The 26,588-nt window shown below is 42.5% G+C and overlaps 1 protein-coding gene across 18 annotated transcripts in view; it reads right to left on the minus strand.

Moving 5' to 3' along the window:
* Ptprt (protein tyrosine phosphatase, receptor type, T) overlaps window positions 1–26,588 on the minus strand; it is a 1,098,700-nt gene that overhangs the window by 154,003 nt on the left and 918,109 nt on the right. For 6 of the 18 annotated variants that reach the window (NM_001402009.1, XM_039105539.2, XM_063284208.1 and 3 more), the window contains 2 exon segments: window positions 8,159–8,188; window positions 19,247–19,382. In NM_001402009.1, the coding sequence (NP_001388938.1) occupies window positions 8,159–8,188; window positions 19,247–19,382 (166 nt within the window). 18 annotated transcript variants of the gene reach the window in all.

The following is a 26,588-nucleotide window of genomic DNA, read 5'->3' on the forward strand; positions in this document are numbered from 1 at the left end:
TGGGTGACTAAGTTGCTCCTTCTAGAAAGGGAATCTGAAGATTTTACCACATGGGAGCATTCTCTCTACCCACAGTTCAGTCACTCCCCTCCATCAGCAGACAGCCCACACACTTTCCCTTACCACCTTTGAAGCATTCAAATGCAATTGTAGAGTAGAAACATTTAGAAGCCTAGCCAGATGTTTCTACGCTTCAAGGCATCATTCATACCCTGTTGGCATGGAAGCTTATGTTTAGGTGTAAAGGTCAAAGTGCGGAATAAAGATCTTTTCCTATCCCTGGAGGAGAATAGCTACTTTGTATTTTCCCTGATTAAAGACAGAGCTCTGGCTTACAGATTGACTCTGTTTGGTATTCATGACGAATATGGTTCGATTCTAACCCAATGGCTTAAACAATAAAGCATCCTTCGATGGCACTCCCTCCCCAAACTTATCTGTACACATGATCTAGGCCACTGCATTTATATCTCTCTCACTCTGACAGCTTTCATTAATTTCATGTATTTATAATTGTGACATACAACCTCGGATACAATGTTTCTAGACCAAATTCAACATAAATCCACAAAACCCACTGTGATCTGAAAGCCTATCATCAACATATGGCAAAATGTATAAAAATGGATATTAGCCAAGTCCAATAATATAACTCAATAGAGATAAAACAAGCACAGAGGGATACCCACCACAGTGGGGTACCCACCTACTCAGAAAGATGTCTGAATTGCTCTGCATACTGAGCTATTTGTAGGGGAATGAAAAATGGATACTGAACAGTACAGTAGGAGATGCGCATGTGGCTGTTCTGAGCAGAGTGTCACCCAAGCAGATCATGACTGGGTTAACAGGTGAGTGTATGAGAGAGGAGTGTCATAAAGTTGCGAGCCCAGTCTATGGATATGATCCGTGGAAACAGGAGAGGTCCAAAATAAGAGAAGGGTGCCCCTTGTTAAGTACATTGGAACTTTCTAGGCTCACAGGCAGAGTATTCTGGGGAGAACACTGAAGGGACACAGGCACAATACAATGGAAGGGGCACATCCACCAGAGTGCTGAAGATGTTAGGAGAGTTCTCTCAAAGTCCATACAAAATACCAATCTAAAATGCTTTTTACTATGCAATTTCTGAGCCAGGCTTTGGTAGCATAGGACTCTAAGGACAGATACTCTTGAGGTTGAAATAGGAGGACCGCATGTCCAAATGCAATGCTAGCAACTTAATGTGACCCTGCCTTAGAGGCCATCTCCAGTAGATAGGCATGGCCACAGTTGAGGGATGGGGCCACCCATGCATCTCAAAAATTTTAACTGAGAAAGGTTCCTGTTTAAAGCAAAGACAGGGACAAAAGAAATGGAACAGAGACTGAAGGAAAGGCCATCCAGACACTGCCCCACCTAGGGATCCGTTCCCTCTCCAGATACCAAACCCCAACACTATTATGGAATCCAAGACTGGCTTGATGATAGGAGCCTGGGATGGCTCATTCCTGAGAGGTTCTATGAGCACCTGACTAATACAGATGCAGATACTCACAGCCAATCATCGGACTGAGCCTGGGGACTCTAAAGGAAGAGCTGGAAGAAGGGCTGAAGGAGATTGCAACCACGTAAGAACAATATCAACTAATGGAACCACCCAGAGCTCCCAGGGACTAAACCACCAACCAAAGAGTATACATGGCGGTAGCCCTGACTCCACATACATGTGTAGCAAAGGATGGTCTTATCTGACATCTATGGGAGGGGAGGGCCTTGGTCCTGTGAAAACTTGATGCCCCAGCATAGAGGGATGCTAAAATGCTGGGGCAGGGGTGGGTGAGTGGGGGAAGAAGCCCTCTCATAGAGACAAAGAAGAGGGGAGAAAGGGGAATGGGATGGGGGGGGGGCTTGTGGAGGGGTAACTTGGAAGGAGGACATTGTTTGAAATATAAATGAATAAAATGGTTAATAAAAAAAGAAAGTGTGAAAAAGAAAGATGGGCTTACTCAGTGTTAATGCCCTTGTCTAGCATGTGTGTGGTCCTGGGTTCAACTGTGAACATCCCTCAGCCCCAGTTCAGACTGAAGGCTACATTTTCAAAGCGATCGAGGCTAGCTTGGGTAGGGCCTATGAATCAGCAGTGATAATCCCGACTTTGTCTTGCCGACAGGGTAATGCACTGGAAGAGACCAATTGCCTTCAGGGTGGTTTGGCCTTAGACTGTGATTATGCCCCGGCTGTTCACTTGTCAGCATGTCTTCTGTCAGCTCTGGGTAATTGGTATTGATCGTATTGCAAGGCTTTCTTCCATACCTATTTTTTTTTGTCTTAATCAAAGGGACTGATGAATTACAGAAAATGATTTTGAGCATCTCTTGATATAATCATTTGTAAATGCCTCCTTAAATATGCTGTGGCAAGAATACCTGATTTGAAACAGGTATTTATGGAGTGTGGACAGACACAGGCATCTTGGAGAAGAAGCTGGTCTTTTATATCTTGGTAAAGCCTCTACCAAGAACTAGGTATTTGACAAACATTTTTCCCATTGACTCTTTACCTGTTTTAAAACCCTGTTTCATAAATCAGGAAACCAAGACAAGGTACATAAAATCATGTGTCTAGGTCACATGGGTGCAAACATAGGAGCAAATATTGTCTTAGAGTTAAAGAGTAAGGAAAATATGAACATATTTTTAAAATGATACCATGTTTATTTTTAATTTTAGCAGTTACCTTGTTTGATTCATCTCATTCATTCAATTTATAATGGTTACTAGAGGTCTCACTGTGTGTGCCAGGGGAACAGAGACCACAGAGTTAACCCCTCATGAAACAGAAACAAGCTGAAGATGCATATTCTCCTGACCTACATACAAAGTTAGAGCAATGGGAATGCAGAGAAATGTGTGTGTGTGTGTGTGTGTGTGTGTGTGTGTGTGTGTGTGTGTGTGTGTGTGTGTTATTCCTAAATTAAGAAAGACTTCTTAGAGGGGGCAACATTTGATACAGACCTTGCAAAAAGATATAGAATTTAGACTCACTGAATTGGGGAGACAGGAAATATATAAGAAAACTCCAGGAACCCCATAGAGTGCCTGAGATAGGCCAGCTAGGTGGCCATCTCCCACCGCTGTGAAGTTTGCACAAAGTACACATCCAAGGAAACTGCTCTCTCCTGGCCACCATTCTTAGTGACTCCTAGGTAAATTCTTAGTGACTTCTTACAAAGACTTACTTGACTAAAATGTCCCTGTTCAGAATAATCACCGTGCCTATCACGTACTCTGAGGTAAATTAACCTGTGGACACATGCGAGCTCTTAATAGCCTATCCAAAGGCAAACAGTGAACAGCTAAAGTTGCTGAGAGCTGCTTTAATATAGAAAGGCAAATATGAACCCCACAGAGCATTTATGTCAGCTCGGAATGGAAGGAATGAGGGCTTCACTTATAAAATACCTACAGATACTGGTTACCTCTCAATGCTACATACATGTACTTCTTCCTTATGCTGAGAAGTCATGGCACCATTTTGTAAACGAAGGGACAGAGGCACATAGTGGTCACAGGTTTGTTTAGGATGAAAACTAATAGGGAAGGCAGATCAGGAATCCTGATCTAGGTATGACATCCAAACATGCCATTCCCTCCAGGGGGTCTGTTGTGTGTGTGTGTGTGTGTGTGTGTGTGAGAGAGAGAGAGAGAGAAAGAGAGAGAGAGAGAAAGAGAGAGAGAGAGAGAGAGAGTGTGTGTGTGTGTGTGTGTGTGTGTGTTGCATGCACCATGCACTTATGCATGCTCTCCTGAATCCTTTGTTTCCCCGAGTTTCCAGATTCATAGTTCTGCTTGTACTGTTTCCATTGTTATCCTGGTCACAGAGAGTTTTGGTTAATCTCGCACCAACCCCCTTGTTAGGTCTGACAGCACACTAGTGCATTCTCACTCTCTTCAGAGGCCTTCTCAGTAGACAGACTTGTGCTTGAATCCTGGGCAAAGGCTCCCTATTCACTGTTCTAGTCGTTCCCTCTCCTCAAGAATGGGAGCTTGGGGAGAAGAACGGGTAGAGCTTGGAGTTCATGTGGGCCTGAGTTCAAAATATGGCCCTACTGCTTTGCTTTTGGTCTATGAGTTATAAAAATGTCTTCAAGTCTGGGTTCGGACATCTAAATAAAGTTATGACTGCTATCTCACAAAGGCTCATCCTAAATACGTAATGAGCCTGACACACGGTAGGGGTCAACTGGAATTTCCTTTCATTTTCACCCTTTGTTAGTTGGTAGAGAGCATCCCACATTCACCTTTTCATGGTTAACACCAAGTATAAGTATGTTGCATATAGTAGGAGCGCAACAAAGAAGGATGAATCTCATGAACAGGGATTGGTAAACAATGGCCCATTGCCTGATGCTTCTGTTTCTTTGTTCAGGTTTCTTTGTTCAGTGACTTCTATTGGAAGACAGTCATACTTATTCATATGCATATTTTCTGCTGTTGTTTATAGACTTCAATTAGAAATCTAAAAATTTATTTTCTGGTCCCTTCTAGAACCTTGGTGGTGGTGGTGGTGGTGGTGTGTGTGCATCCTTTCAATTGAAGGTGAGTAGTTGAGTGCTGTTTTGCTTTGAGGATATAGAAGCCCCTCTATTTCTCACACTCTGCATATTATCATGTGTCTTTATTTTATTCATTTTTCTTCTTAGCTTTCATTCCTTCCATTTTTATGCTATCTATATACTGTTTCCTCTCCCTCCTACTAGACATTTCTACATGAGTGAATGTGTTCCTTTCTTTTTCTTTTCTTTTTCTCTTTATCTTTTTTGTACTTATTTCTAAAACCTTGAAAGGAGACCAGCACATAGTAGGTATCTCATTAGTATGTGTTGAGTGCATTAGCAATGGTTTCATAGTAAAGATTGGTAAACCACCACGCCAGAGCTTTGTTTTGTTTTCGCTTTTGTTTCTTGAATAGACCATCTGGGGATTTTGGAGAGAATGAGTTCCAGACTCCTAGGAGCCAGGTATGATCTTTTTTCTTTTATTTGTCTTTAATGAAACAACTGGTTTACTTACTGATTCTTAAAGTGTAGTGTGAACATTGCTGAGTGGTGTTAGAATGGCTTGCCTACCACACTGCACTTCGATGGGAACTTAGTAAGCTCATTACCCACAGATACCTGGTAGTGTGCACTGCTGGTTTCTCCTACTCGGGAAGAGGAAGGGTCCCTTATCTGTTCAGGCTGTTTGGTGCTCTAGTGGTTCAACTCTGGCAAGTATTTTCTGGAGGTTGGATATGGAAAGATGATGGCCTAGAAAAAACTGAACTATCTACATCATCTCTCTGGAAGGCACAATATTACAGAGACTTCTCTACAGTGACATTTGACAGGTGCTTTGGGATTGATAAATGATATAAATTATGAATATTATCAGAGAACCATCATATCTCATGCACATGCGCCTGCTTCCTAGAACTCACATGACATCGTGTTCTAGAAAATATTACACAGAACTTCATGTTCACCCCAATTGAAAGGCTGCTCTTCTTCATCATGCTTGAGCTAGCAGTATTTGAATCCCTGTCCCCTATACTTCTAACTGCTCATCTTTGATTCTGTCACAGTGCAGAGCCGAGAGTCCATGTCTAGATATGCTTTGTAGACCAGCTAGCCCACAGGTTGAGCAATATGCATGGAATTTTTTCTAGTTACTGTGTGTCCACACCCACTGTGGCCTTCTTAAGAACTCTTGTAAGATCAGTGGACTTCCCAGGGGTCATCATTACTATCATAAACCCATCCACTTTCTGAAAGGGAGTAGGAAGAAAACTAATATTTCATGAGCAGAAATACTTTACCAAATATCTCATTCTCTATTCAAGGCAACTTTATGAAATCAGTAAAAATTTTCTTTAGTATCAGAAAAGTGAGAGTTGGAGTCTAGGTATGTTGCTGAGGTAAGACTTGAGAACAATACTGTATGAATCCTAAAGCTTCTCATTCCCTCACAACAGCTGCACTCTATCATGTGTCCACAGCTTTGAAAATGCTATTCAGACCAATCAAAATGTTCATTTCTCCAGCATTGGGTACACCTACCCCTAAATCCACTGGTAAGTTTATCCATCCACATTAATAAGATTAGACTTAATTTGGTGTCCCTATACTATACGTAATTTTCAACTGGTATTGCTGTGGATTTGGTCTAATGCTGCTTATATTATGTTAATTTGGTCTCTCAAGTTGCACGAGAATCAGAAGAACATCCACACATAAGACACTGAGGGATGCTGGCCCAGTTGGTTTTGATTGATAAATAAAGTTGCCAGTGGCCAATGGCTGGGTAGGGCAGACAGAGGCAGGACTTTAGGATTCCTAGGCAAGGGGCTGAGGAGGGAACAGGAAGACATTTAGCCACTATGCTGGGGAAGGAGAGGAGACATCACACCTGAGGTGCAGAACAGAGAGACAGCTGACATGTAAGAGCAGGGAAAGCAGCCCCAGGCCCTTCCCCCCCACTGGGTTTAGGGCAACGAAGGTAAAATTTGGATTTTATTAAGTAATAACTCAGGAACATCAGAGGGGAGTGTATTAGCCACATGGAGGTTAGGAAGTGGCCCAGCCATTGAGCTATTAAAGGTATACTAAAATATAAAGGCTGTGCGTGTGTGTGTGTGTGTGTATGCGTGCGTGCGTGCGTGTGTGCGCGCGCATGTGTGTGTGTGTGTGTGTGTGTGTGTGTGTGTGTGTGTGTGTGTGTGTTATTCGGGAAGCAAGAACACTGGAGCAGGTAGTGAAGAATGTGTGCGGCTACCACTGACTGGATTGACTTGAGTAGTGATGATTGGGAACTGCTCGATGGTATTTTATTATTTGTTCATGCTGGTCTCTTTGACAGACAGGAGTACCATAGGATCAGGCTGAAGGTCCTTTCCATTTCTCCATTCACTCTAACTGGAATACAGTGTGCATACTCAATGTGTACTTGCTGCAGTAACAGGTGAGCTGTATCTTCTCGGACCTTCAGGTAGTGGTGGAGGACACTGATCCCTACATGAGTGATGGTGGTAGTATCATTTTCTGTGCTCCCAGCTTGACACCAACTGAGCAGGATGGTTCAGGAAGCCACTCTCTGGGTCCATCTCTACTTGGGGAGGTTTTAGCAGAGGCTATTGTGAGGCCAGGCTTTCCCACAAGGCTGTGTTGCCAAGGGTAAGGGAAGACCTAAAATGGAGGGCAATACTGTTGACTAAGAGTCTGGCATTCAGAGCTCTGAGTATTATTCTTACGCTAACTGAATGTGTGGTGGGTTTTTATATTTCTCTATTTCATATTTCTCATTTTCCAAATCCAGAGATGCATGTTGGGAATACAGGAGTATTTTAGCAGTTTTCCAAATTTTCCTCAGCAAGGATCTATTATATAAAGTTTCTCCTCCTTTGCCCTCATGTTTTGAAAAGCTCTGGTTTGATGTCAAAATCACTTTTATTTAGTAAGTGTAAAAGTTGATAAGTCAGCAGCCATCATTAGCTGTGAACCGAAAGTATGGATGAAGTGATGTAACGAATATTAAAAGCCAAACAGGGCTAGCAAGTGCAAGGCCCTGGGTTCGGTCCCCAGCTCCGAAAAAAAGAAAAGAAAAAAAAAAAAAAGCCAAACAGGGAATTTCAGCTGAAAGCCAAGACCTTGGATGTTTCTGTCATCCTCAAGGCTAGGTTGGAACAAAGTCAGGACTCCCTGTAGTTTTCTCTGGTACATCAGAAAGAGCCAATGGACTCCTTTCTATCCCTTGAGTCCCCGAGATGACTTCTTCCCTGAAGAGGCACAAAGGGACCCAGAAGTTTGAAAGATCTGTGATTGTGCCTTACCTTCCCCGCCTGCTGGAATTGAGGTGCTGCTAGTTAGAAACTGACACTCACAAAGGAAAACAACCCCCTCACACCGTCAAAGGTACGAGGGAAAAAATCAGGATGACAGAAACGGAATAGACAGGAACAATGACAGCGCGTGTTCAAACAGAAAGGCATCCATACAAAATAAAAACCTCTGGACTACAGAAGACTAGACAGAGGTGGATATGAGAAACCAACAGACAATCAATCGGTTGGTGCAGGAGGAAGTGCATGCTACGGGCTCCCTTACGGGGCACAAAGCGGTTAACACCGACTCGATACTTACAAGTAATAGGAGTACGAATAAGCATTTCTTCTATAGATTGATGGGCAGTCAGATGAAGGAAATGTCCAAAAGGGGGGGAAAAAAAGAAAAGACAAACAAAGAAGAATTAGATTTATATGAAATCATGATTCTTAGAAATGCACATCATATTAGTAACCCTGACATCACGGAGATGCGTCTTCTTAAACATCAGCTACTGTTAGTGGTAGAAGTGAGCGAGCCCCCACCTCTGACAGAGAGACTCATCGACTCATACAGAGGAAGCCAAGTTTCACGCTGGCCGTTTGCACTGGTTGAAAGTTCTTCCTTCTGGACAGCTCAAACACACTTCCTCATAGTTATGGATTTTTGAAGGTCTTAGATAAGCTTTCTGTGGGAGCCTACACGTCTACACTCCAGTGTTCCTGGGATCCAAGAAACAACACTGACACGGTAGCACCTTTCATCGGGAAAGATCACTTCCAAATCTATTTTGAAGGGGTCACAACAAAAGGAGGGAAACATCTGGGCAGCATCCTGGATAGCTCTCCAGGCACCTACATTTCCCAGGCTCATGTGTAGTATCTACCCCATGTAATGAGTTATGGATGACAAATACAATGAAGTCAGATTGTATCCTGGGATTTCCAAGTTTGCTTGCTTGTTTGTTTTTGTTATTACTTTTTAAAGAGGCTTTGTAGTTCCTTTTTTCTGAACCCTCTTTTGGATGCCTGAATCTCCATGGAAGAAATTCCACTTTCCCAAAGCTGCCATGCTGGAGAGATCACACGGGAAAAGCTCTGGGATTACACAAAGAGAAAGAAATGAACAGGTACCTTCTAGTCCTTCCAGCCCAAGCTAGAATTCAAACACATTATCTCAGGTGAGACAGAGTATCACAGAAAAGAAATGTATCATTTCCTTTGTGTCCCACCCAGAGTGAAGAGCCAGACAGAATAAAAAAATAATAATTCTTTACATTATTAGATTTGCGGTGCTGTTATACAGTAGAACCAGGGTGAAGTTTAACATCATCATGAAGAAGCAATGTTCTGAGAAAGAAGTTCTAACCCTGAGTGTCAACAGATCCCAACTTGAATGAACTGGGACTTTATGTTCTATCTACTGCCATTGATTTCCCTAATATATTCCAGAATTCCAGGAGTTTTTCAGAGATGCCAGAGGGAAGATAACATAGGAGTGGGCCTGTTGGCCCCCACTAGTCACCAAAGCCAGAGAGCTGTCATTTGTATCTATTTTATATCATGTAACATTTCATATAGCTAAGAACTCAGGCTTCTGAATGGAAGCTTGAAAAATTGCTGCCTTCAGGCTTTTCCTAATGTCCCCACTAGCTCTTGGCTTCTAAGCAATCACAAACCTTTACGTATGTCCACTATATTCCCTTTGTTGTAATTTATCTTATGCTGTAAGAAAATAAATAGGGATGTTTTTTATTTCATATCAGATTTATCTACATTGTGATGCATTTGAGGACTGAGAAAAACTGCTAGGAAATTCAGGTTCCCAAATTTCCTGAGTAAGCAAGAATAGTTCCCTCCCCTCTTGAATTATTTCACTAATTGCAATTAACCTCCCATTCGCTTGTCGTAGGAAGATTCAGTCTTTATAGCCACAGAGATGGGAACACATATTCAGGGCTCAGGCTTTCCACCTTTCAAGTCAGAAGTAGCAAAAGCCCCCAAGGCAAGGGCTATCAAAGCCCAAACCAATAACCCTAAAAGTCCAGAAGAAAAGTGAGTGGTGAGAAAACATAAAGAATCATGCTTTCTCAGTAGGCTGAGGTGGGGGAAATGAATCACAGTAGAGCAAGAGCCAGTGACACTCCCTGCTCCCCCCTCCGATTTTTTTCAGAATCCTAGCCCAAATAAATACTGGTTCTCCAGAGTGAAATGGGAGGGGCAAGATCTGTGATGGCTGGAAATTGGGTGAACTCATGGCAAGTCATTAAATCCCTAGTCGCTAGCCAGGTTGGCACTGGTCACTGTTCTGCTTCACCAGTGTCTGGTGCAGTGCCAGGAAATGCTATTCTTTAGAGGCAGAGAGCTCAGCATCTGGATCTCTCTTGCTAGGACTTGAATGTCTCCTTGGAAGCTGATAGTGTAACCTGAACTCCCAACTCATGTGCCGATGCAGTCAGAGACCTGGTGAGGTGATGGCGATGGAGCTAGAGGGAAGCATCAGGGTCAGGGGGCCATGCTGGGACTAGTGGGTTTGTAAGAAGAGGAAGACACAGCTAGTCTGTTTACAGGATGGTGCCCTCTCTCCATGTGATGCTGCAGCAATATGGCCCTTCTCGGGAGAAGAACAGATACTGGCAGGATGCCGCTGGATCTACCCAGAACTGTGAGGAATAGGCTTGTTTTCTTCATAACTTACCCCATCTCAGACCTTTTCCTACAGCAATAAAATAGATTAATTGTTCTACATATTTCACGCAACGTGAGAAGCAAGAGGCTAAGCGTTGTAATTTCGGCTTATTGTGACATTTTGACAAGCGGACTCCTCCTCGCAACCTGTTTCCTGATCCTTGTACTAAGTTGTTGCCACAGATGACGGACATGTCAAATAGCTTTTGGGTCATGGAAATACAAGAAGCTGCCAGTGCCAGTGCTACCATTTACAGCAAAGTGGCCCGGAGCAAGTAATTTTGTAGGCCCTTGTTCCAATTTCTGCATCTCAAGCATTGGAAGCAGTGACTGCTTATTCCCAAGAGTAATCATGGGTATACGGTCATTACATCAGATTACTTTATTTGGATTATAGTCAAACAATATAGGATAGAGTATATAGTCTTTTTCAGAAATTATACTAATCTAAATTAATATTAGACAATAGTAATCTATATTTGGAATATGCTAAGGATAGATGAAAGGTGGTTTATATCATACCTCCTCTACAGATAAAATTTGTTGCCTCCTTTTTTTCCATCACCAAAATAATGGAGACAATGAAAATAGTTATCCATAATAAAAAAATAAATTACATAGGCAGCATTTAATAGGTACCAGCACTATGTTATGGCCTTACCACAGATTAACTTGCATATTCCTTACAAGTGTCTGAAGAGAAGAATCCTATCACCTTCACTTTACAGAAGGGGAAATGGCGGCAACTGTGGCGATGATGACACAACTAGTATGTAAATTTGATGATATCATCTCTCTGAAGTTCTTGTTCTTAACTGCCATGTAGCCTACATTGCTTGAGGACATGAAAAAACAGGGCACCAAGAATGGACAGCTCTGGTGATGCCCGTGTCTCAGCTCTTTGTCTTCCTTAAAAAAGCAGGCAATATTATTGTTAATTTTAATTGAGGAGCCCAAGGATTTAAGAAGTCACCCCTCAAAGACTCTGTGCATCTGTGGAGATGCTGGAAAACCTCTTGTCCTGGGCTGGGTTTTTTCGAAATCCACAGCCCCTTCCTTTTAGGGAGCAGACTATGCTCAATTTTCTGGTCCTCTCTATTTTCTGTTCTCACCATTCAAGGTTAGCTAACCTCTTTGGGGCTACCTCTTCCTAACAACATGCTTCCTTTTTCCTATTCAAACATAGATGGTCTATTCCAAAAACCTTTCCTGAGTCATCTTGGAGGTCACCAAAACTATGGTTGTCTTTGAGTCATTGTCAAAGAAACTTCTAGAATGGTAGTGATCTCTGGTCTTCTAATAATGGGCAATCTTTTGTCAATCAAACTGTAAAATCATAGGCATTTACTCTGTGACCACAACACAGTTTACATGTGTACATTCTCTAAACCTTGAAGAAGATTTACTGAAGGTCTGCATTTACAAGGATACACTGATATTGCAGATAACAGATTGCCTGAAACCAAAATTCTTGAACACAAAGACAGCTGTGCTTAGGAAGGAAAAAGAAAAAAACAATATCCCAAACTTAATAAATCAAATACTGCAGAATCGCCTTTTTAGCTGGCTGACAAGACTGGCTTCGGGTAAAGTTTCTCTTTGTTTTATATCATTTTAACAGTGCTGACTTGTCTGTATAAGCACACACTTGACTATCTACCCATCTATCTGGCTCATAAATGTATCCATCTATCCATCCTTCCATCCATCCATCCATCCATCCATCCATCCATCCATCCATCCATCCATCCATTCTTCCATCCTTTCATCCATCTATCCATCCATCCATCTATCCATCCATCCATCCATCCACCCATCCTCCATCCTTTCATCCATCTATCCATCCATCCATCCATCCATCCATCCATCCATCATCCATCCTTTCATCCATCTATCCATCCATCCATCCATCCATCCTTTCATCCATCCATCCATCCATCCATCCATCCATCCATCCTTTCATCCATCCATCCATCCATCCATCCATCCATCCTTTCATCCATCTATCCATCCATCCATCCATCCTTTCATCCATCTATCCATCCATCCATCCATCCATCCATCCATCCATCCATCCATCCATTCAACAATCCATCCCTCTATCCACTCAGGGCATAGAACCACCCATTCATCTATTAATCTACACACTTCGCCCCTCATCTATCCAACAGCACACTCATTATCTATTCAAACATCATTTCATTATTAATTAAGAAATTTCCAGAGAGTCTACTAATATACCTGTCTCTGCCGAGTACTTTAAATAGACAAATGAGATTCTAATCCAGCCCACCTGGTCTAATATGAAAGCCAGGCAAGAAAATCATAGAGGAGGCAATAATGATAGCTAGCACTTGAATAGAAGGCAATCACTTATGTATAAGATATTGGTGTAAGACCATCACACAAGACATAGTAGAGGGATTGTAAGATCCAGAGGAGGTGGATGACTAGGCAGAAACACAGGGCACAGCAGGGCAGTTGCACGCATGAATACACAGCAGATGCTATAGCATGCACAAGACCCACAGCAGCTCAAGCCACATACAGTCCCAGCACGGAGGGAGAAGTGGGCACAAAGTCCAAGCCCTCACTAGATGTTAGTTGATGGATAGTGGGCAGAAAGTCAGTTTCGTTTTCCTTAAGGGTGTAGTCTCTGATGAGAGAACAAGCTCCAGTGACGACCACGTATGCAAGGGCATCTGGGCAGCGCCAACCTTATTGCTGTGTTTGTTTTAAATGGGATATAAAGTTGTGTGGGTAGGCAAGGGGTGTTGGATGTGTGAGCAGTGGAAGGAGGGGTGGATGTCATCAAAATACATTATGTGATATTCTCAAGGAATAAAGAATGAAAGTTAAATGTAAAAAAATAAGCTACTACTTAAACAGATGTACCAGATACTATTCTAAGTAAATCAGTGGACTTCTTATTTGATCCTCACAATAGCCCCATGGGACATTATTATCTTTATTTTACAGACAAGGAAAGAAGCAACTTTCCCAGATTTACATAACTGACAAATGACACTGCAGGTGTTAGAATCCGGCCGTCTTAGTTCAAGAGCCCATATCACCAACCATTGTGTTACGTTGATTTTTCTAGAGCCTGATATGACAATACAGGAAGGTGGGGGACCACACAGCTGGAGAGATCAAGACAAGACAGACAAGGCAGGCTGGAATCTGCCATGCTTGAATTGTAAAGTTATGGAGAAAGCAGACTTGTGATTGGGTATCTTTAGGCATATGGAATTGTTTTCTGGCCTAAGTGGATGGCTAGTAAAGTACAAGTGTCTTGATATTAAAAAGGAACATTGTCTCTGACCTAAAGGTCATAAGGCAAATCCAAAAGGTCATCTGGAAAGGTATTTGTTTTAGATGAATAAGGGTCATGCGAAGGTAAAGTTGGAGGGGAAAGGGACAACGTCCTCCAAAGACAGAACAAGAGTCAGGATGAGATGTGGGGCCCTGTCTTCACAATGAATGTGGGATGGGAAACAAGAGGGATATGTGAAGAATGCTTAAGATGCACATCAACAGTGACCAAGGGTGCACAGATGGAAACAGGTTTCCACGAATCCAGAATGGGTCTAAGCACAAATAGAAAGATGGCGGGGTGGGGGGAGGTCCTTTGCTGAGTGTATGGTAAGAAGTTTTTTAGCCCAGGGTACGTCTAAGATGACATATTTCATTTGTTTGGGTTTTTATTTCTCACCTTAATGACCCTTGCACAGGTAGCATGGGGACAGGGCTGCATGCAATGGGCTGTCACTGGGCTATCCTGATGGGACTGGGATGTGGGAAAACACCGCTAGGCCATCATACTTGGTAGTCATATTTGGAAGAACTTGGGGGGTCAACATTTGACAGTGACAAGACTCTTGTAGGCCAAGAAATATGTCATCTGAAGAATCATTATATCCAAAGCCTGAGCAGAGCAAAATTAAGAGAGGGAAAGTGGTATTAGAACCTGAGCTAACCTGAGCTAACCTGAGCTATGATTTCCTTGCTTTCTACTGGTCTTTCAGGTCTGGTGAAAATTAGCATCTTGGGCTTCGGAATCACAGTCTGGATTTATTTCTAAATGTATCCCAGCACCTTGGTCAACTTATATAACCCCTTTGAGCAGCTCTTTCCATTTTTAAGAACAAAACGAGCAGAATAGAAACACCATCAGTCCTATGCAACAAGATCATTAGAAGGGTGACAATGAAAATCCCAACACTTGGCAGTTTGAGCGGAAAACGAAGAAATTAGGTCAGTGTGTGAATGTCATTCGCAGCATTGCTGTTAGCACATTGATGATAGTTTTGGAATAAACTTGATACAGTGTAAGGTGAGCATTCCTGTCAGTAGAAGGCGTTCTAATTCCTTACATAGGTGTATAGAACAAAGTCTGAATAGTACCTATAAGACTTGGACACAACATGAAATAAACTCCATGTTTGTGTTTTTGTTTTTGTTTTTGTTTTCCTTAGCGAGCTTTTGGGTTAGTTTTGTCTTACTGTTTTGTTTGCTTATTTTGGTTTTTGTTTTTGTGTTTTTGTTGTAAGTAAGCATGCTTTCAAGATTCTCCTTGAGTTTCTGCCCTGACTGCCCACTCTACGCTAGACTGTCACCTGTAGATTGATATAAACCTTTTCTTTTCCTATGTCGCTTTGGTTAGACTGTGTTTTATTTTGTTCTGTTCTGTTTTGGTTTGGTTTGTTTTAATCACAGCAATAGAAAGAAAACTACAACAGACTCCACAATCAAGTTCCGGGAAGTGAATCCCAAAGCAGCTTGCCTCTGAACTTCATGAAACGTATGGGCATATGCATGAGAGATGATGCCCCAACCAACACTAATTTTAGAGGTTCTTATGTAGAAATGGCTAATGACAGCTTCAACCATCAAACTGTATTGGGTAAGGCACCAAGACTTGAGTTTTCTCCTTAATTTGTATCAAGCTTATCTAGTACTCTATGGTATTAGGTAAGGAACAACCTAGGCAGTTTCATAACCCCTTGCTTGCCTGTTTCTCTTAGACTGTAGAAGACAGTCTAATGATTCTAAATTAAGAAAGTAAAAGGTAAGACGAACTCTGGACTGTACAGATGTGTTAGCAATGAAGGCTTCTCATCATCAGGGGCTCAGGGGGGGAAAGAGGGTTGCGTTACTATGTAATGGCATGGTGTGTGTCTTAGACCAGCTGTTCTGGAACAGTCTGCAGCCTAGATAGAACTGGTAAATCTAGAAGCAAAAGAGGATAATTCACTAGTGATAGAATAAAGGATGGATATTTTTCAGTGAGCATAGCCAAAAACACATTGGATATCAATTGTGTCAGAAGGGCTTAGGGTCCTCTTTTCATAATGCCCAGATTATATATGCTTATTATTATATTAGCATATCATTATCATGCTCCACCATCAAATAAGATCCGTCAAGAGTGATTCAAAAATAATTTGAAACTTTTAACTTGAGCCTTTTGGAAACCATAAAAGATCTTATTTAAACCTCCCATTGACAACAGTATTTGACTTTTATCTCTAAAGAATCCTCTCTCCAGTATAAAACAAGACCAAGGTAAGAACATAAAGCATGTGTCAAGTTTTATTGACTTTTTCCCTTCTATTTTGTTTTCCTTCTCCTTTATAATATATATATATAAAGAAATTAATACAAATTAATTTCTTCACTACATCTTTCTTTATATTCTTTGCACTTTAAATACATTCTCTGGCTGCTTTCTAGTTCTGTTACAGACAAACTTCCTAGCAAGAAGACAGACCAGAGAGTGGCAAAAGTGAGCGTTACCATCAATGGTGGTGAACTCCTGAAAGGGAGAATCTGGGGACATCTGTGTTTATGTAAACACAGCTGTGGCTATAGCCTTGAAAGATTTGTGATAGACTCAATTCAGGACTTAGAGACATAAGGGACACAAAACAAAACAAAACAAAAACCGGATAGTCATGGCATCTATGACTATGGCTGATGCGGGGATGTCTTTGGCAAGGTTAAGCCAGTGAAGGGCATATAGCAGGTAGTTACCCTCTGAGAACTCCTGGGCTGAGAAACTGTAGGTGATATTGGAACTCTGAAAGGATCCTGAGGTGGATTTACTTGTTTATTATTCCAGGGTTCCTGTTGGTTAAAACTTCCCCCTTTCAGTGTGCTATGGGTAGCATTCTGGCTAGCAACAGGTTAGTAGTGGACTAAATTAACTAATGTCCCCATACTGACATAGTGTGCTGGTGTCAGCAGAATCCCACAGAAGAACTGAGTTCACTGGAGCCTTCCTCAGTCATCTCTAGTCATGGGGAACCACTGTAGGTTAGTAAAAAGAAGCAGACCCATGCTTAACTTCTTTCTTTCCATTCCCTGCCTTATCCTTTCCCCCTTCCTTTCTCTCCCTTTGCCTCTATTTCTCCTCTGTTCTTCTTTAACCCCCACCACACACCAACCATCTGTAAAGTATTCATATCCACCAGCAGAAACAAGTCCATATATGTAACATATGTAAGTACAGATAAGCATTCCCAAGCTGTGCACTGCCACAGGGTCTGAAATTTGCTCAGGAAGGGGCGTGAAATGGTGATCATGTGATACCTGTTGGTTGTGTCTGACAGTTTTATAGACATGTGGGGTGATAAAGATACCCGGAAGAGGTTAAATCTACACGGAAGACTCGCTTTGTATGTGCTCCCACCCTAGAAACAGAAAGCCATTCCTTTCCTCCCTCCCAGAAAAAGTCACACATTTCAGAAATAGCTCCTGAGAAGGAAGTGAAGTGTTTTTTTTTTTTTTCTTCACAAGCTCACAGTGGATGGTGACGTAGGTTAAGCCAGGCTTTGGAAAGAGCAGAATTGGAAGTACATATCTGACTTACAAATCAGGGACAGAGAATCAGAAAATTTCAGGTCTATCAAAGATATTCAGTTCCATTAAATTGGCCACTTTTTCCATGTAGACAATCCCAGATTCACCTCTCCTTCTATTTTTGGTTGTGAGCCTAGCCTTTAATGGCTGAGCCATCTCTCCAGCCCCACCTCTCCTTCTAATACACCAGCAAGGCTAAGGAATCTTTTAGTGATCTTATATACACAATATGCTTACCACTTCCAGAGAACTCAAAGTGCATGCTCTGCCTCAAATAACAGCAGCTGATTGATTAGTGGCTGGGACATAGAGCATGGCCACCTTTTATCAAAGATGATCAGATGACGTCAGCTGAGCCCCCTGAAGTCTCTTTATCCTCTCCCCTCTGCTCTAGTTTTTTTACCACTGAGGAAATCAATAGCTGGTTGAAAATCCTAACTCTTAAGCCATTCCACTGGTTACCTCAGAAGACGAATGATGGTTTTAGACAAATCATATAAACAAAAGGCCAAGTCCTAACAAGAAGATATCCTGGTCAGAAAGAAGACTGGCTGAATCAAAACCTAATCATGAGAGCGACAAAGAAAGACACACTCATTGCTACGTGGCTGAGAAAACGCTGCCTGCTTGCACAGTGATAGATAGCACCAGCATTTTTGCATCATCAGGGTCTGGGAATAAGGATATTGGTTTTCAAATTTTTTTCATTGGCACTCCTGTGACTTCTTGAGTGGACTCTGGAATTGTCTTTGGGGACATTTTGTTCCCATACAGAACAAGTTTCAAAGGTGTCTGGCAATTTGAAGATGATAGAAATTCCCTGGTCCTGCTCAATGGTGTGGTCATCAACTCCATAGCTAACCGAATCCAGAGCTCCAGCTTGGGTGTAATTTAGAGACTAAATTACTGTTTTTGTTGTAGAAAGATGGGGCTCGAACAGATGTTGCTGTAACATGGATGATGACTTCTTAGCTTTGGCTGGAAAATGGAAAGATGGAGGCTATGATGGGAGCCAGAGAGGGAAACCAAGGAGACAGAGATATGAGAACTAAATGTGCCAATACAGTTACAGGTAAAGGCTAGAGAGATGATGCTCAGGAGAGCCAGTTTTGAGGAACATATAATGATCCCTGATGATGATGCTAGGTCATCTCACTCTTCAATCCCTGTGTGTTGTCTTCAAACATGTGACTGCATCTGAAGTAGAAGATGAATGTGCGAGTTTGAATCTTGGGAATAAAGGAAGTATTGGTACCCATGCTCTCATTAGCAATGTGATTACACACACACACACACACACACACACACACACACACACACACACACAATAATAAAAACTGCCCATAGATGCACAGAGAAAGGTAATTAAGACAGTTTGGTGAGACGTGGATTATGAAGAAGTCTTAAGTAGGAAGGTGTCTGGAGTCTCACTCCTTTGCAGGAGTTAAGGGCAGCATGGGGGGCTGCTCTCAACTGGAGGATGACGGGAAATGCAGGTAAGAAAGGTAGAGCATTACTTTCCTGTGTTCATCCATATTCCTGGAGTTCCCCAACCATTTGAGGGCATCACCCATCACACAGAGTAGTTAATTCTGAAGAAGACTTACTTCATCATAACCAGACTCAGCGGCACAACAAGGGAGCCATAAGAATCACCGACCGTCTTAGAAGCTGGTCTCAAAAAGGCCCTTGCCAAAGAGGCAACACATCGCTCTCAAACGCTAGTACAAGGAGTTCAAGTGTTCTATCAGAAAAGCTCTACTGGGCAGTAATTGACAGAGCAACAGCCTGGCCCCATGGTGGTGCTGGGGTCATCTGGGGTCAGCAGGACCTTCTCGGCAGTGTTGAGACTCACCTCCTTTTGATGGTCAGCATCACCCCCAGTAGAATTATGATGAACATGAGGAGGCCAGCAATCACACCAGCCATCTTCACTGTGTTGTCGACCTGCTTCTCGGGCTCCACAGTGTTAGAATTCTGGGTGGAAGCACCTTGAGGGGAAAAGGGAAGGAGGAAGATGTTGAAAAGGCTCACACACGACCAGGCAACAGTGACAGTGACAACAGTGTCTACATACTAAAGCTTACCATGTGCCAGGCACTGTGCTGAGAGCTTCGGATATATTGCTCTATTTAATCCCTATTGCAAATTAATTCCTTAAAAGGTTGGGGTTACTATGATGTCCTCTTAGAGATGATGAAACTGATGTGCTAAGCAATTAGAGTTTCCCAGGTCACATACCTGCCTTGTGGGAGCATAGGATTTTTACCCATTGTGCTGTTATGCCGTGAGAGCTCAAACCTTAGTCCATTTCCTTTCTTGGATTCATGTTTCAGATCATGTAATGAAAATAATAGTTTTGTGCTAAGATAATACAATTAAAACCACTGTGTTCTAAGGGATCTTTTTGTTTTATTCTTTTAGCAAACAGTAGAAAAGACAATGGTGGACTATAGTGAATTGGCTTGGATTCAGAAAACATGAATTCCAATTTTGGCAATTATGTAATACCAATTATGTAACGCTATCTTGTTGACTCAATCTTTGGTACTGGAAAGTGGGAAATGACCATTATTGGATCTGCAAACTCTGTATGGATAATTCAGGTCTCGAACTTGCCAAATCTTCACAAACAGTTCCAAAGGCAGACATTGAGAGGAAAACCAAAGGACTTGCAGAAGTCTCATGGGTGATGATGTTAGGAACGAGATCCCCCAGGTTTGGTGACTACCCAATAGGCCTTAAAGGTCAGAAACCTTGAATTCAGCTCTTGAAATCCCTAGTTCCTCAACCCCTCTCTCTTAAAAACAAAAGAACAAAAACAACACAAAAACAACAACAACAACAACAACAAACGAATAAAAAAAAACCCGAATTGTTTCTCCACAGCAAAAGTAAGCAACGAAGGGCTGAGCCCAGCCTCTTCTTGTGTTTACTAAGTTGGAAGGCAATTTCCTGTTTCAGACGTTCTGGAGAGTGGTCCATGGGTTACCAGCATCCTAGGGCAATTTTCTCCTGCTGTCTTTATTTCCCCATTAGAATCACATTTTTGTGAGGCAGCTTGAAGTCAGAAGCACCTTTTCCCAAACTCATCTCTACTTTTCTGCAACATCAGCACCAGTTCATCCTTCATCAGCCAATATACCTTCTGTGGCCTCCTGTGCCTCTGGCAGAGTTTCTCTCTCCTCTGAATTCTGATAACACTTTATAACACTTTGCACACACCTCACAATATCTCTTAGCACAATGTACTGATATTATTAGTTGCCTGTTTTTACATCTGTCTTTTCCACTGGTCTGCAAGTTCCTCAGGGGTAGAATTATACCTCATTTATCTTTGTTCCTTGTGTTAGCACAGATCCTGACTCGTAATAGGGGCTCGCTAAATGTTTATGGTTGTTTGGTGTTTGGCTAAAGGGATAATGTCTCTGCCCACACACATTTGTCCTCATGGAACCGAATTGAGTTTTCTCTTGCTTTTAGTCATGTATTCAGAGAGCTCAGCTGAGCACTGAGCTGAAATGTTGCTTTATTCACATTTCAAATCTGATTCCTCAAACTCACCGCTGTTTAAAAGCAGGCCTGCAGCTCATTGATACTCGTCTATGTTTTGCTTCTGAGTGTAGAGTGCAAATTCTCTCCAGGCACTTTCCTCAAACTTTAGTTAACTCTGGCAAGTTGGTTTTCTTAGCTGAGTGTCTTTGCTGGGAATGGGAGGCCTTCGAGAGTAGGTGTGGTGGCCTTTTCATTGCTGCAATGCCAGTGTGTAGCAAAGGTCTACTTTCACAGTCACTGTGATGACTGTGTATGGCATAGAAGTGTTCAGGCCAAAGCTATTTATTCCTTCAGTCCTGCATCTTTAGCTCCTGTGTGTCCAAGTGCTGGGGCCAAACTAAAGTCTCTGTAGGGTCAAAAATCCTTCTCCTAGAAGTAGCTAAAGGTGACATATTTTATTCATTTCTTCTACCAGATAAAGATAAGACAAACTCATCTAACCCCAGGGATGTCTGACAAGGTTCTGACATTCTGCAGCCCGTGATTTCCTGGTTCATTAGAACTGCCAACACATCTATAGCCAGGACGGTCTGACATTATAGAGTGTGGGTAATTCTGAGTGGCTCCTATGTAGCCCCTGTGTATGAGACTTAAGAGATGATTTCTAATAAAAGGCTAGACTATAATGTATTGAGCCCAAAGGAAAGAGAACACCTCAAATTCAAAGCTCCCCAATACTGAGAGTCTTTATATTCAAAATTAGAGGAAAGGTTGGTCTAGATCATTGAGCTATCGGTGTAGTTAAACTTTACTTAGTACCTGGTTTTAAGGTCCTGTTCTAGAGGATAGGAGCTCAAGGCAGAGATCCCTTGAGAGCCTGTTCTGTATAAGATCCCCATCACCACTTAGTCTAACAAGATTCAAACTCCATTCCTTAGGTACGTATTCGCAAACTTGCACTAATGGCAGGCATCTGGAGACTTCATGGTGAGCAAAAGAGACACAGTCCCTGTCCCCAGGACGCTTGCAACCACTGGCATTTCTAACTATGAGGACATAATAAGACAAGAAATTAGTGATGACAAGCTTTAAACATTGTTAAGGGTTTGGACAGAGAGGCACTTGACACCTTGGAATGAACAGAACAGGGAAGTACGTCACTCGTGGGAGGAAACGGCCAACAGGATGTACTTCAAGGCTGTAGCTAGACGACTGAAGCATAAAGAGGTAGTAAAGCTGACATCCTGGGTCAGGCTGTGTGACTGGCAAGGGGCCTGGTTTAGGCGGAAATGTAGCACTTAAGAGGTTAGAAGAGAAGAAAGAGAAAAGAAATAGGCTAGAGAGGAGAGCAGAAGCCAGTTCATACATGACAATGTAGACTAGGAGTTTTGCTCTGTAGCCCAAAGAACGCAGCAGGGCATCTATAAACTCTCCTCATGAGGTAACAATGTGATCACATTCATGTTGTAGCATCTCAGCTCAGCTCCAATGGGGAGCCAAAGTGGCTTGGAGAAATGAGCTTGGAGATTACTGTAGGCATCCAGGTGGAAGATGGTAGTCACAGAGACTCAAGGAACAGCAGTGGCCTTCCCCCGATGTAACAAAAGGATAATTACCAAAATAAATATTAGGAAAATTGGCAATAGCTAGAGCAAGGGGAATAAAGGAGAAAAAATAACAAGAGCAGGCACAGGGCCTTGGTTTGTGTCATGTGGTAGATGAGAGTGGACCTTATGGGTTCTAGAAACTGTACAAAAAGAAACACTTTAGAGTGAAACTATGCTTGAGTTTGGAGTCCGTTGACATTGAAGGTAGGTAGCTAGAGGTCGGAGTCTGGAGCTCCAGAGGGAAAGTCTGAGCTGTAGGTAAAAGGATCAATTCGTAAATATCCACAAATGGTATGTGTAGCTTGAGATTATCCAGGAAGGGAAAAACAAGTAAAAAGAGAAGCAGGCCTTGAAGAGAGATTTGAAGATCAGTAGTGTCCAGGGAGTAGGTAGAGGCAGACAAAATTGTACACAAAACATGAGCCGGAAAGGGCCGGAAAACATGGCTGACCGTAGTATCCTAGATCCAATATAAGATGGGATTTCCAGAAGCAGGAAATAATCAGCTGTGCTAACCACTGTTTCCAGTGAAGGATCAAGAACCATGCTCCAAGGTAAGTGAAGGTGTCAGTTAAAGGACTAGGACATCTCTGCTCAAAGACCAAGACGTCATCATGGAAGCCTCTTACAGCAGTGACTATGACCATGGTATATGCTTGAGGACCATAGCAGAGCATCCAGATCCCAGGTAGTTGTGTGCAAAGTGAGAGTCTGGTATTAGGAAAATTCAGTGAGTTTAACTAAAAGGCCTTAGGGCATGAAAGCATGGTGGGGTTATCAGGAGCAACTATGTTTGCCGGATCCATTCAGGCTTCCGATACAACGTGAACATGCAGAAAACTCATCTTCCTCTTAAGCATGTTCTAAGAGAATTTACAGTAGTAACTAGGAACTTGATTTCTTATTTATAAAGGGAGGGTATTCAGAGGTGATAGATATAGGCAAAGAATGACTCTGGATCAAAGATAAGAGGAAGAACAGAAGGATAGGGACATGGTAGTGCCAATGACACTTCTGTTAGGTCAGAGTTAGGTGGTCAGGGCTGGCACCATAGATGGTCAGAATGAGAGTTGAGATCAGAGATATGGGGATATCCAAAGGAAGCATTCAAAGAGGTGGAGCTGGAAGTCCTTCAGAGAATTGCTAAGCATCAATTTCAGTTCTTAATAGACCCAGTCTCTGACTGTGGCGACTTCTGCCTTTTAGTCTGGTACTGGGAGGAATTTGAGGGATTTGGGTGCATCCTCTTCCCCCTTGTCTTCCACAGGACCAAACAGGAGCACAGTCTAAGTAAATTAGAATTGGCGACAAGGCACCAGGTGGCAATTTACCCAATTAGATAAGCTTTAAGGTTCCCCTGGAGTCCCCTGTGTGGTGTGGTCATCAAAAAAAAATCTTGTGAACTCAGCTTACTAATTCATCTGTCTCCAACATGAGGCTATAGGACTAACCTTGTATCCTAGCCATCTGCTCCCTCTGTGCCCTGTGTACTTCCAAGGGCTACATTAGTTTTCTCAAAGCAGCAGTCAGTTGCCTCTCCCTTCTACTCATTCCTCAAATCTCTGATGACTTAGAGTCTTAGCCCCTCCTACCTTTAGTCCCCAGTCCACACCTGATGACTGTCCGATTTCTTGCTATTTACAGAAACCTCAGGTACAGTGCTTAGCTTCTTGGAAGCTACTCACCACCCTGAATTTGACCTCCCTATGTGAGTCCAGGGGCCATGTTTGTCTCCCTCTCACAAAGTTACCAAGCAACTGTCTCATTCTCATCTTCCCCCAGGATTTCTATGACCTTTGTTGGCAAGGGAGGAGCTGGTCTATGCTACTCTGTACTCTTCTGAACTCTGATGGGTTTTGTCTAGCTGTACATTCAACTACATGAGATCTCTAGGGAGAAGATATACCAAGAGACTTGATACTTAGAAAGTGATTCAACAATCAGGATACCAGCATCACCTGGGAGCTTATTAAAATTTCAGACTCAGAGACTCTACCCCAGGCTTGTGGAAACAGCAGCTCCGTTTTAACAGAATCCCTCTGTGCTTTAAGTGCAAGGCAAAATCCACATAACACCGAGCTCGAGAGTGTGTTAGTCTGAATAAGAACTCTTCTGTCTAGAGATTCTATTCTGATGAGATCCAGTTCTTGCTGTCTGGTCACTAACGGGCCATTGTAAAAGATAGAACCCCTGCTGGGTCTCTTTAATTCAATAAGTCAAAAGCATGAGGTGACTAAGTAGATTAGGGAGCCACAAGAACTATCCACTGGACCCCAACACTCTGTTTCTCTCATCAGGATGTTAGCCAGAGATTCCATACCAAACAAGGGTGGTGCTCCATCATGAAGCAGTGACATTATGAAAATAGTTATCATTCCCAAGTGCCACTGAGGAGGTAACCTTTCCTGTTTACTGGCTCCTACTTTCCTACCAGTTCTGACTTTCTCAAAGTCTAGCTGTTTAACAAAGCCCTACAATGTTAAAGCCAGCATGCTCCTTAGATTCTGACCACCCTTCTCACTTCCACGTGTCTTCCCCATCTTAGCTTGGGTGTCCTCTAACTTCAGTGGTGTCCATACTATCGGTGATATATGTCCCTCTTAGTTTTGGGACTTCCACGCACTCTATCCCCTTCCCTATCCTGCCTCTTCTCAGGTTACTGCCAGAGGCAGAAAGCACATGCCAGCAGTGGAAAGTGCTTTTCAGGGTTACCATGTGCACTTCATTAAGTACAGGGGACTACATGATCTTTGTGCCTCATTTGATGTCAAAATGCTCTGGGTTTATGACACTTGCTCAAAGCAGTGAGCCTCAAACAGAAAACCTTGGCTTTCTATTTATATGCCACTGCTAACTAGTTGGGTGACCTTGGCCAAATCAATGAAACGCAATGTGATATAATATCCTCATTTGTAAAAATTGAGAAAAAAAGGTCAAAGTCACAAAGATTTTCACAGGATCAGGTGTAGTCATGGAGGTGAAATTGATTGACGAACTCTAAGGGACAGCACACATTTGGTGTTCTGATGCTACAATTTGAGGACTAGTTTCAAAACTGGGGTCACAACTCCTTGGAGTCGGCTCCCTGGCTTTATCCAAGTCCTTAGAATCAAGCCAAGCAGAGTCCCCATCCCTGGAGAGGTGCACTTGACTCTGCTCAGACAGGGAGGGCCCTTATCAGGAGCACATCTGGATGACTTAATAGCAGCAATAACATAATTTGGCAACAAGGGATTAATGATTCACTCTCAAAGCACTCGTGCTGGCGTCAGGCCCAATTTCCTAGCTGTACTTCAGAGAATTTTCCCTGTAAGGATATGCAGTGAAAATAGAAGTCACAGATGAAGAACGTCTAATTGCAATTGATAAAACCCAAGTAAATCCCAGTGGATGCATAACCCATGCTGGTGATCATGGCTGACGTTAAAGAAAGGAGGCTGGCTCTTGGGGATGCAGTTCCTAAAAGCTGCGCTCTTTAAAACACACAGTGGCCTCTCAGCTATCCAAGGGCATATTATCCCCAGTGTGGCTTATCTCAGGCAAATCTTACTGTGCTGGCAGTTTACCCCTGTCTACTTAATGACTTCTTTTGTTGAAGAGTTTCTCTGTCTTTACTTTGGCTTTGTGTGTATCTGGCACCCAGCAGTGAAAACCTTTGAAACCCTGACTCTGAGCCTTTACCTCTGTGCCAAGGAAGGTTTTAAGCATAGCAGGCATCTCTGATTATGGATGTTTTGCCAAGTGGAGACAACAGGGAACAGATAAGGAAGCTGGGTAACTTCCTGGCTCTGCTAAAGTCAGGTATGCGCTGTATATTTGCTTGAGTTGGCTGGAAGCGAATTCTCTAAACGATAGGGTATTTTGAGATGGAATTGAAGTCCAAGATAGGAAACAACTTTGTAGGGGAGCATCTGGCTACTTCATTAGATTCAAGCCTCTAGACTTTACAAATTGCATCCCAAAGCATTCAAAGTATTTGTAATTGTGATCATGAACTACTTTGGCAGCCTTTGAGGGTAGAAATTGTAGTGAACAGGAGGGGAGCGAGAGGCCTGGGGAGAAACAAATGCTATTGCCGTCTTTTTTTTTTTTTTA

Source organism: Rattus norvegicus, chromosome 3 (assembly GCF_036323735.1).
Source record: "Rattus norvegicus strain BN/NHsdMcwi chromosome 3, GRCr8, whole genome shotgun sequence".
NCBI classification, from domain to species: domain Eukaryota; kingdom Metazoa; phylum Chordata; class Mammalia; order Rodentia; family Muridae; genus Rattus; species Rattus norvegicus.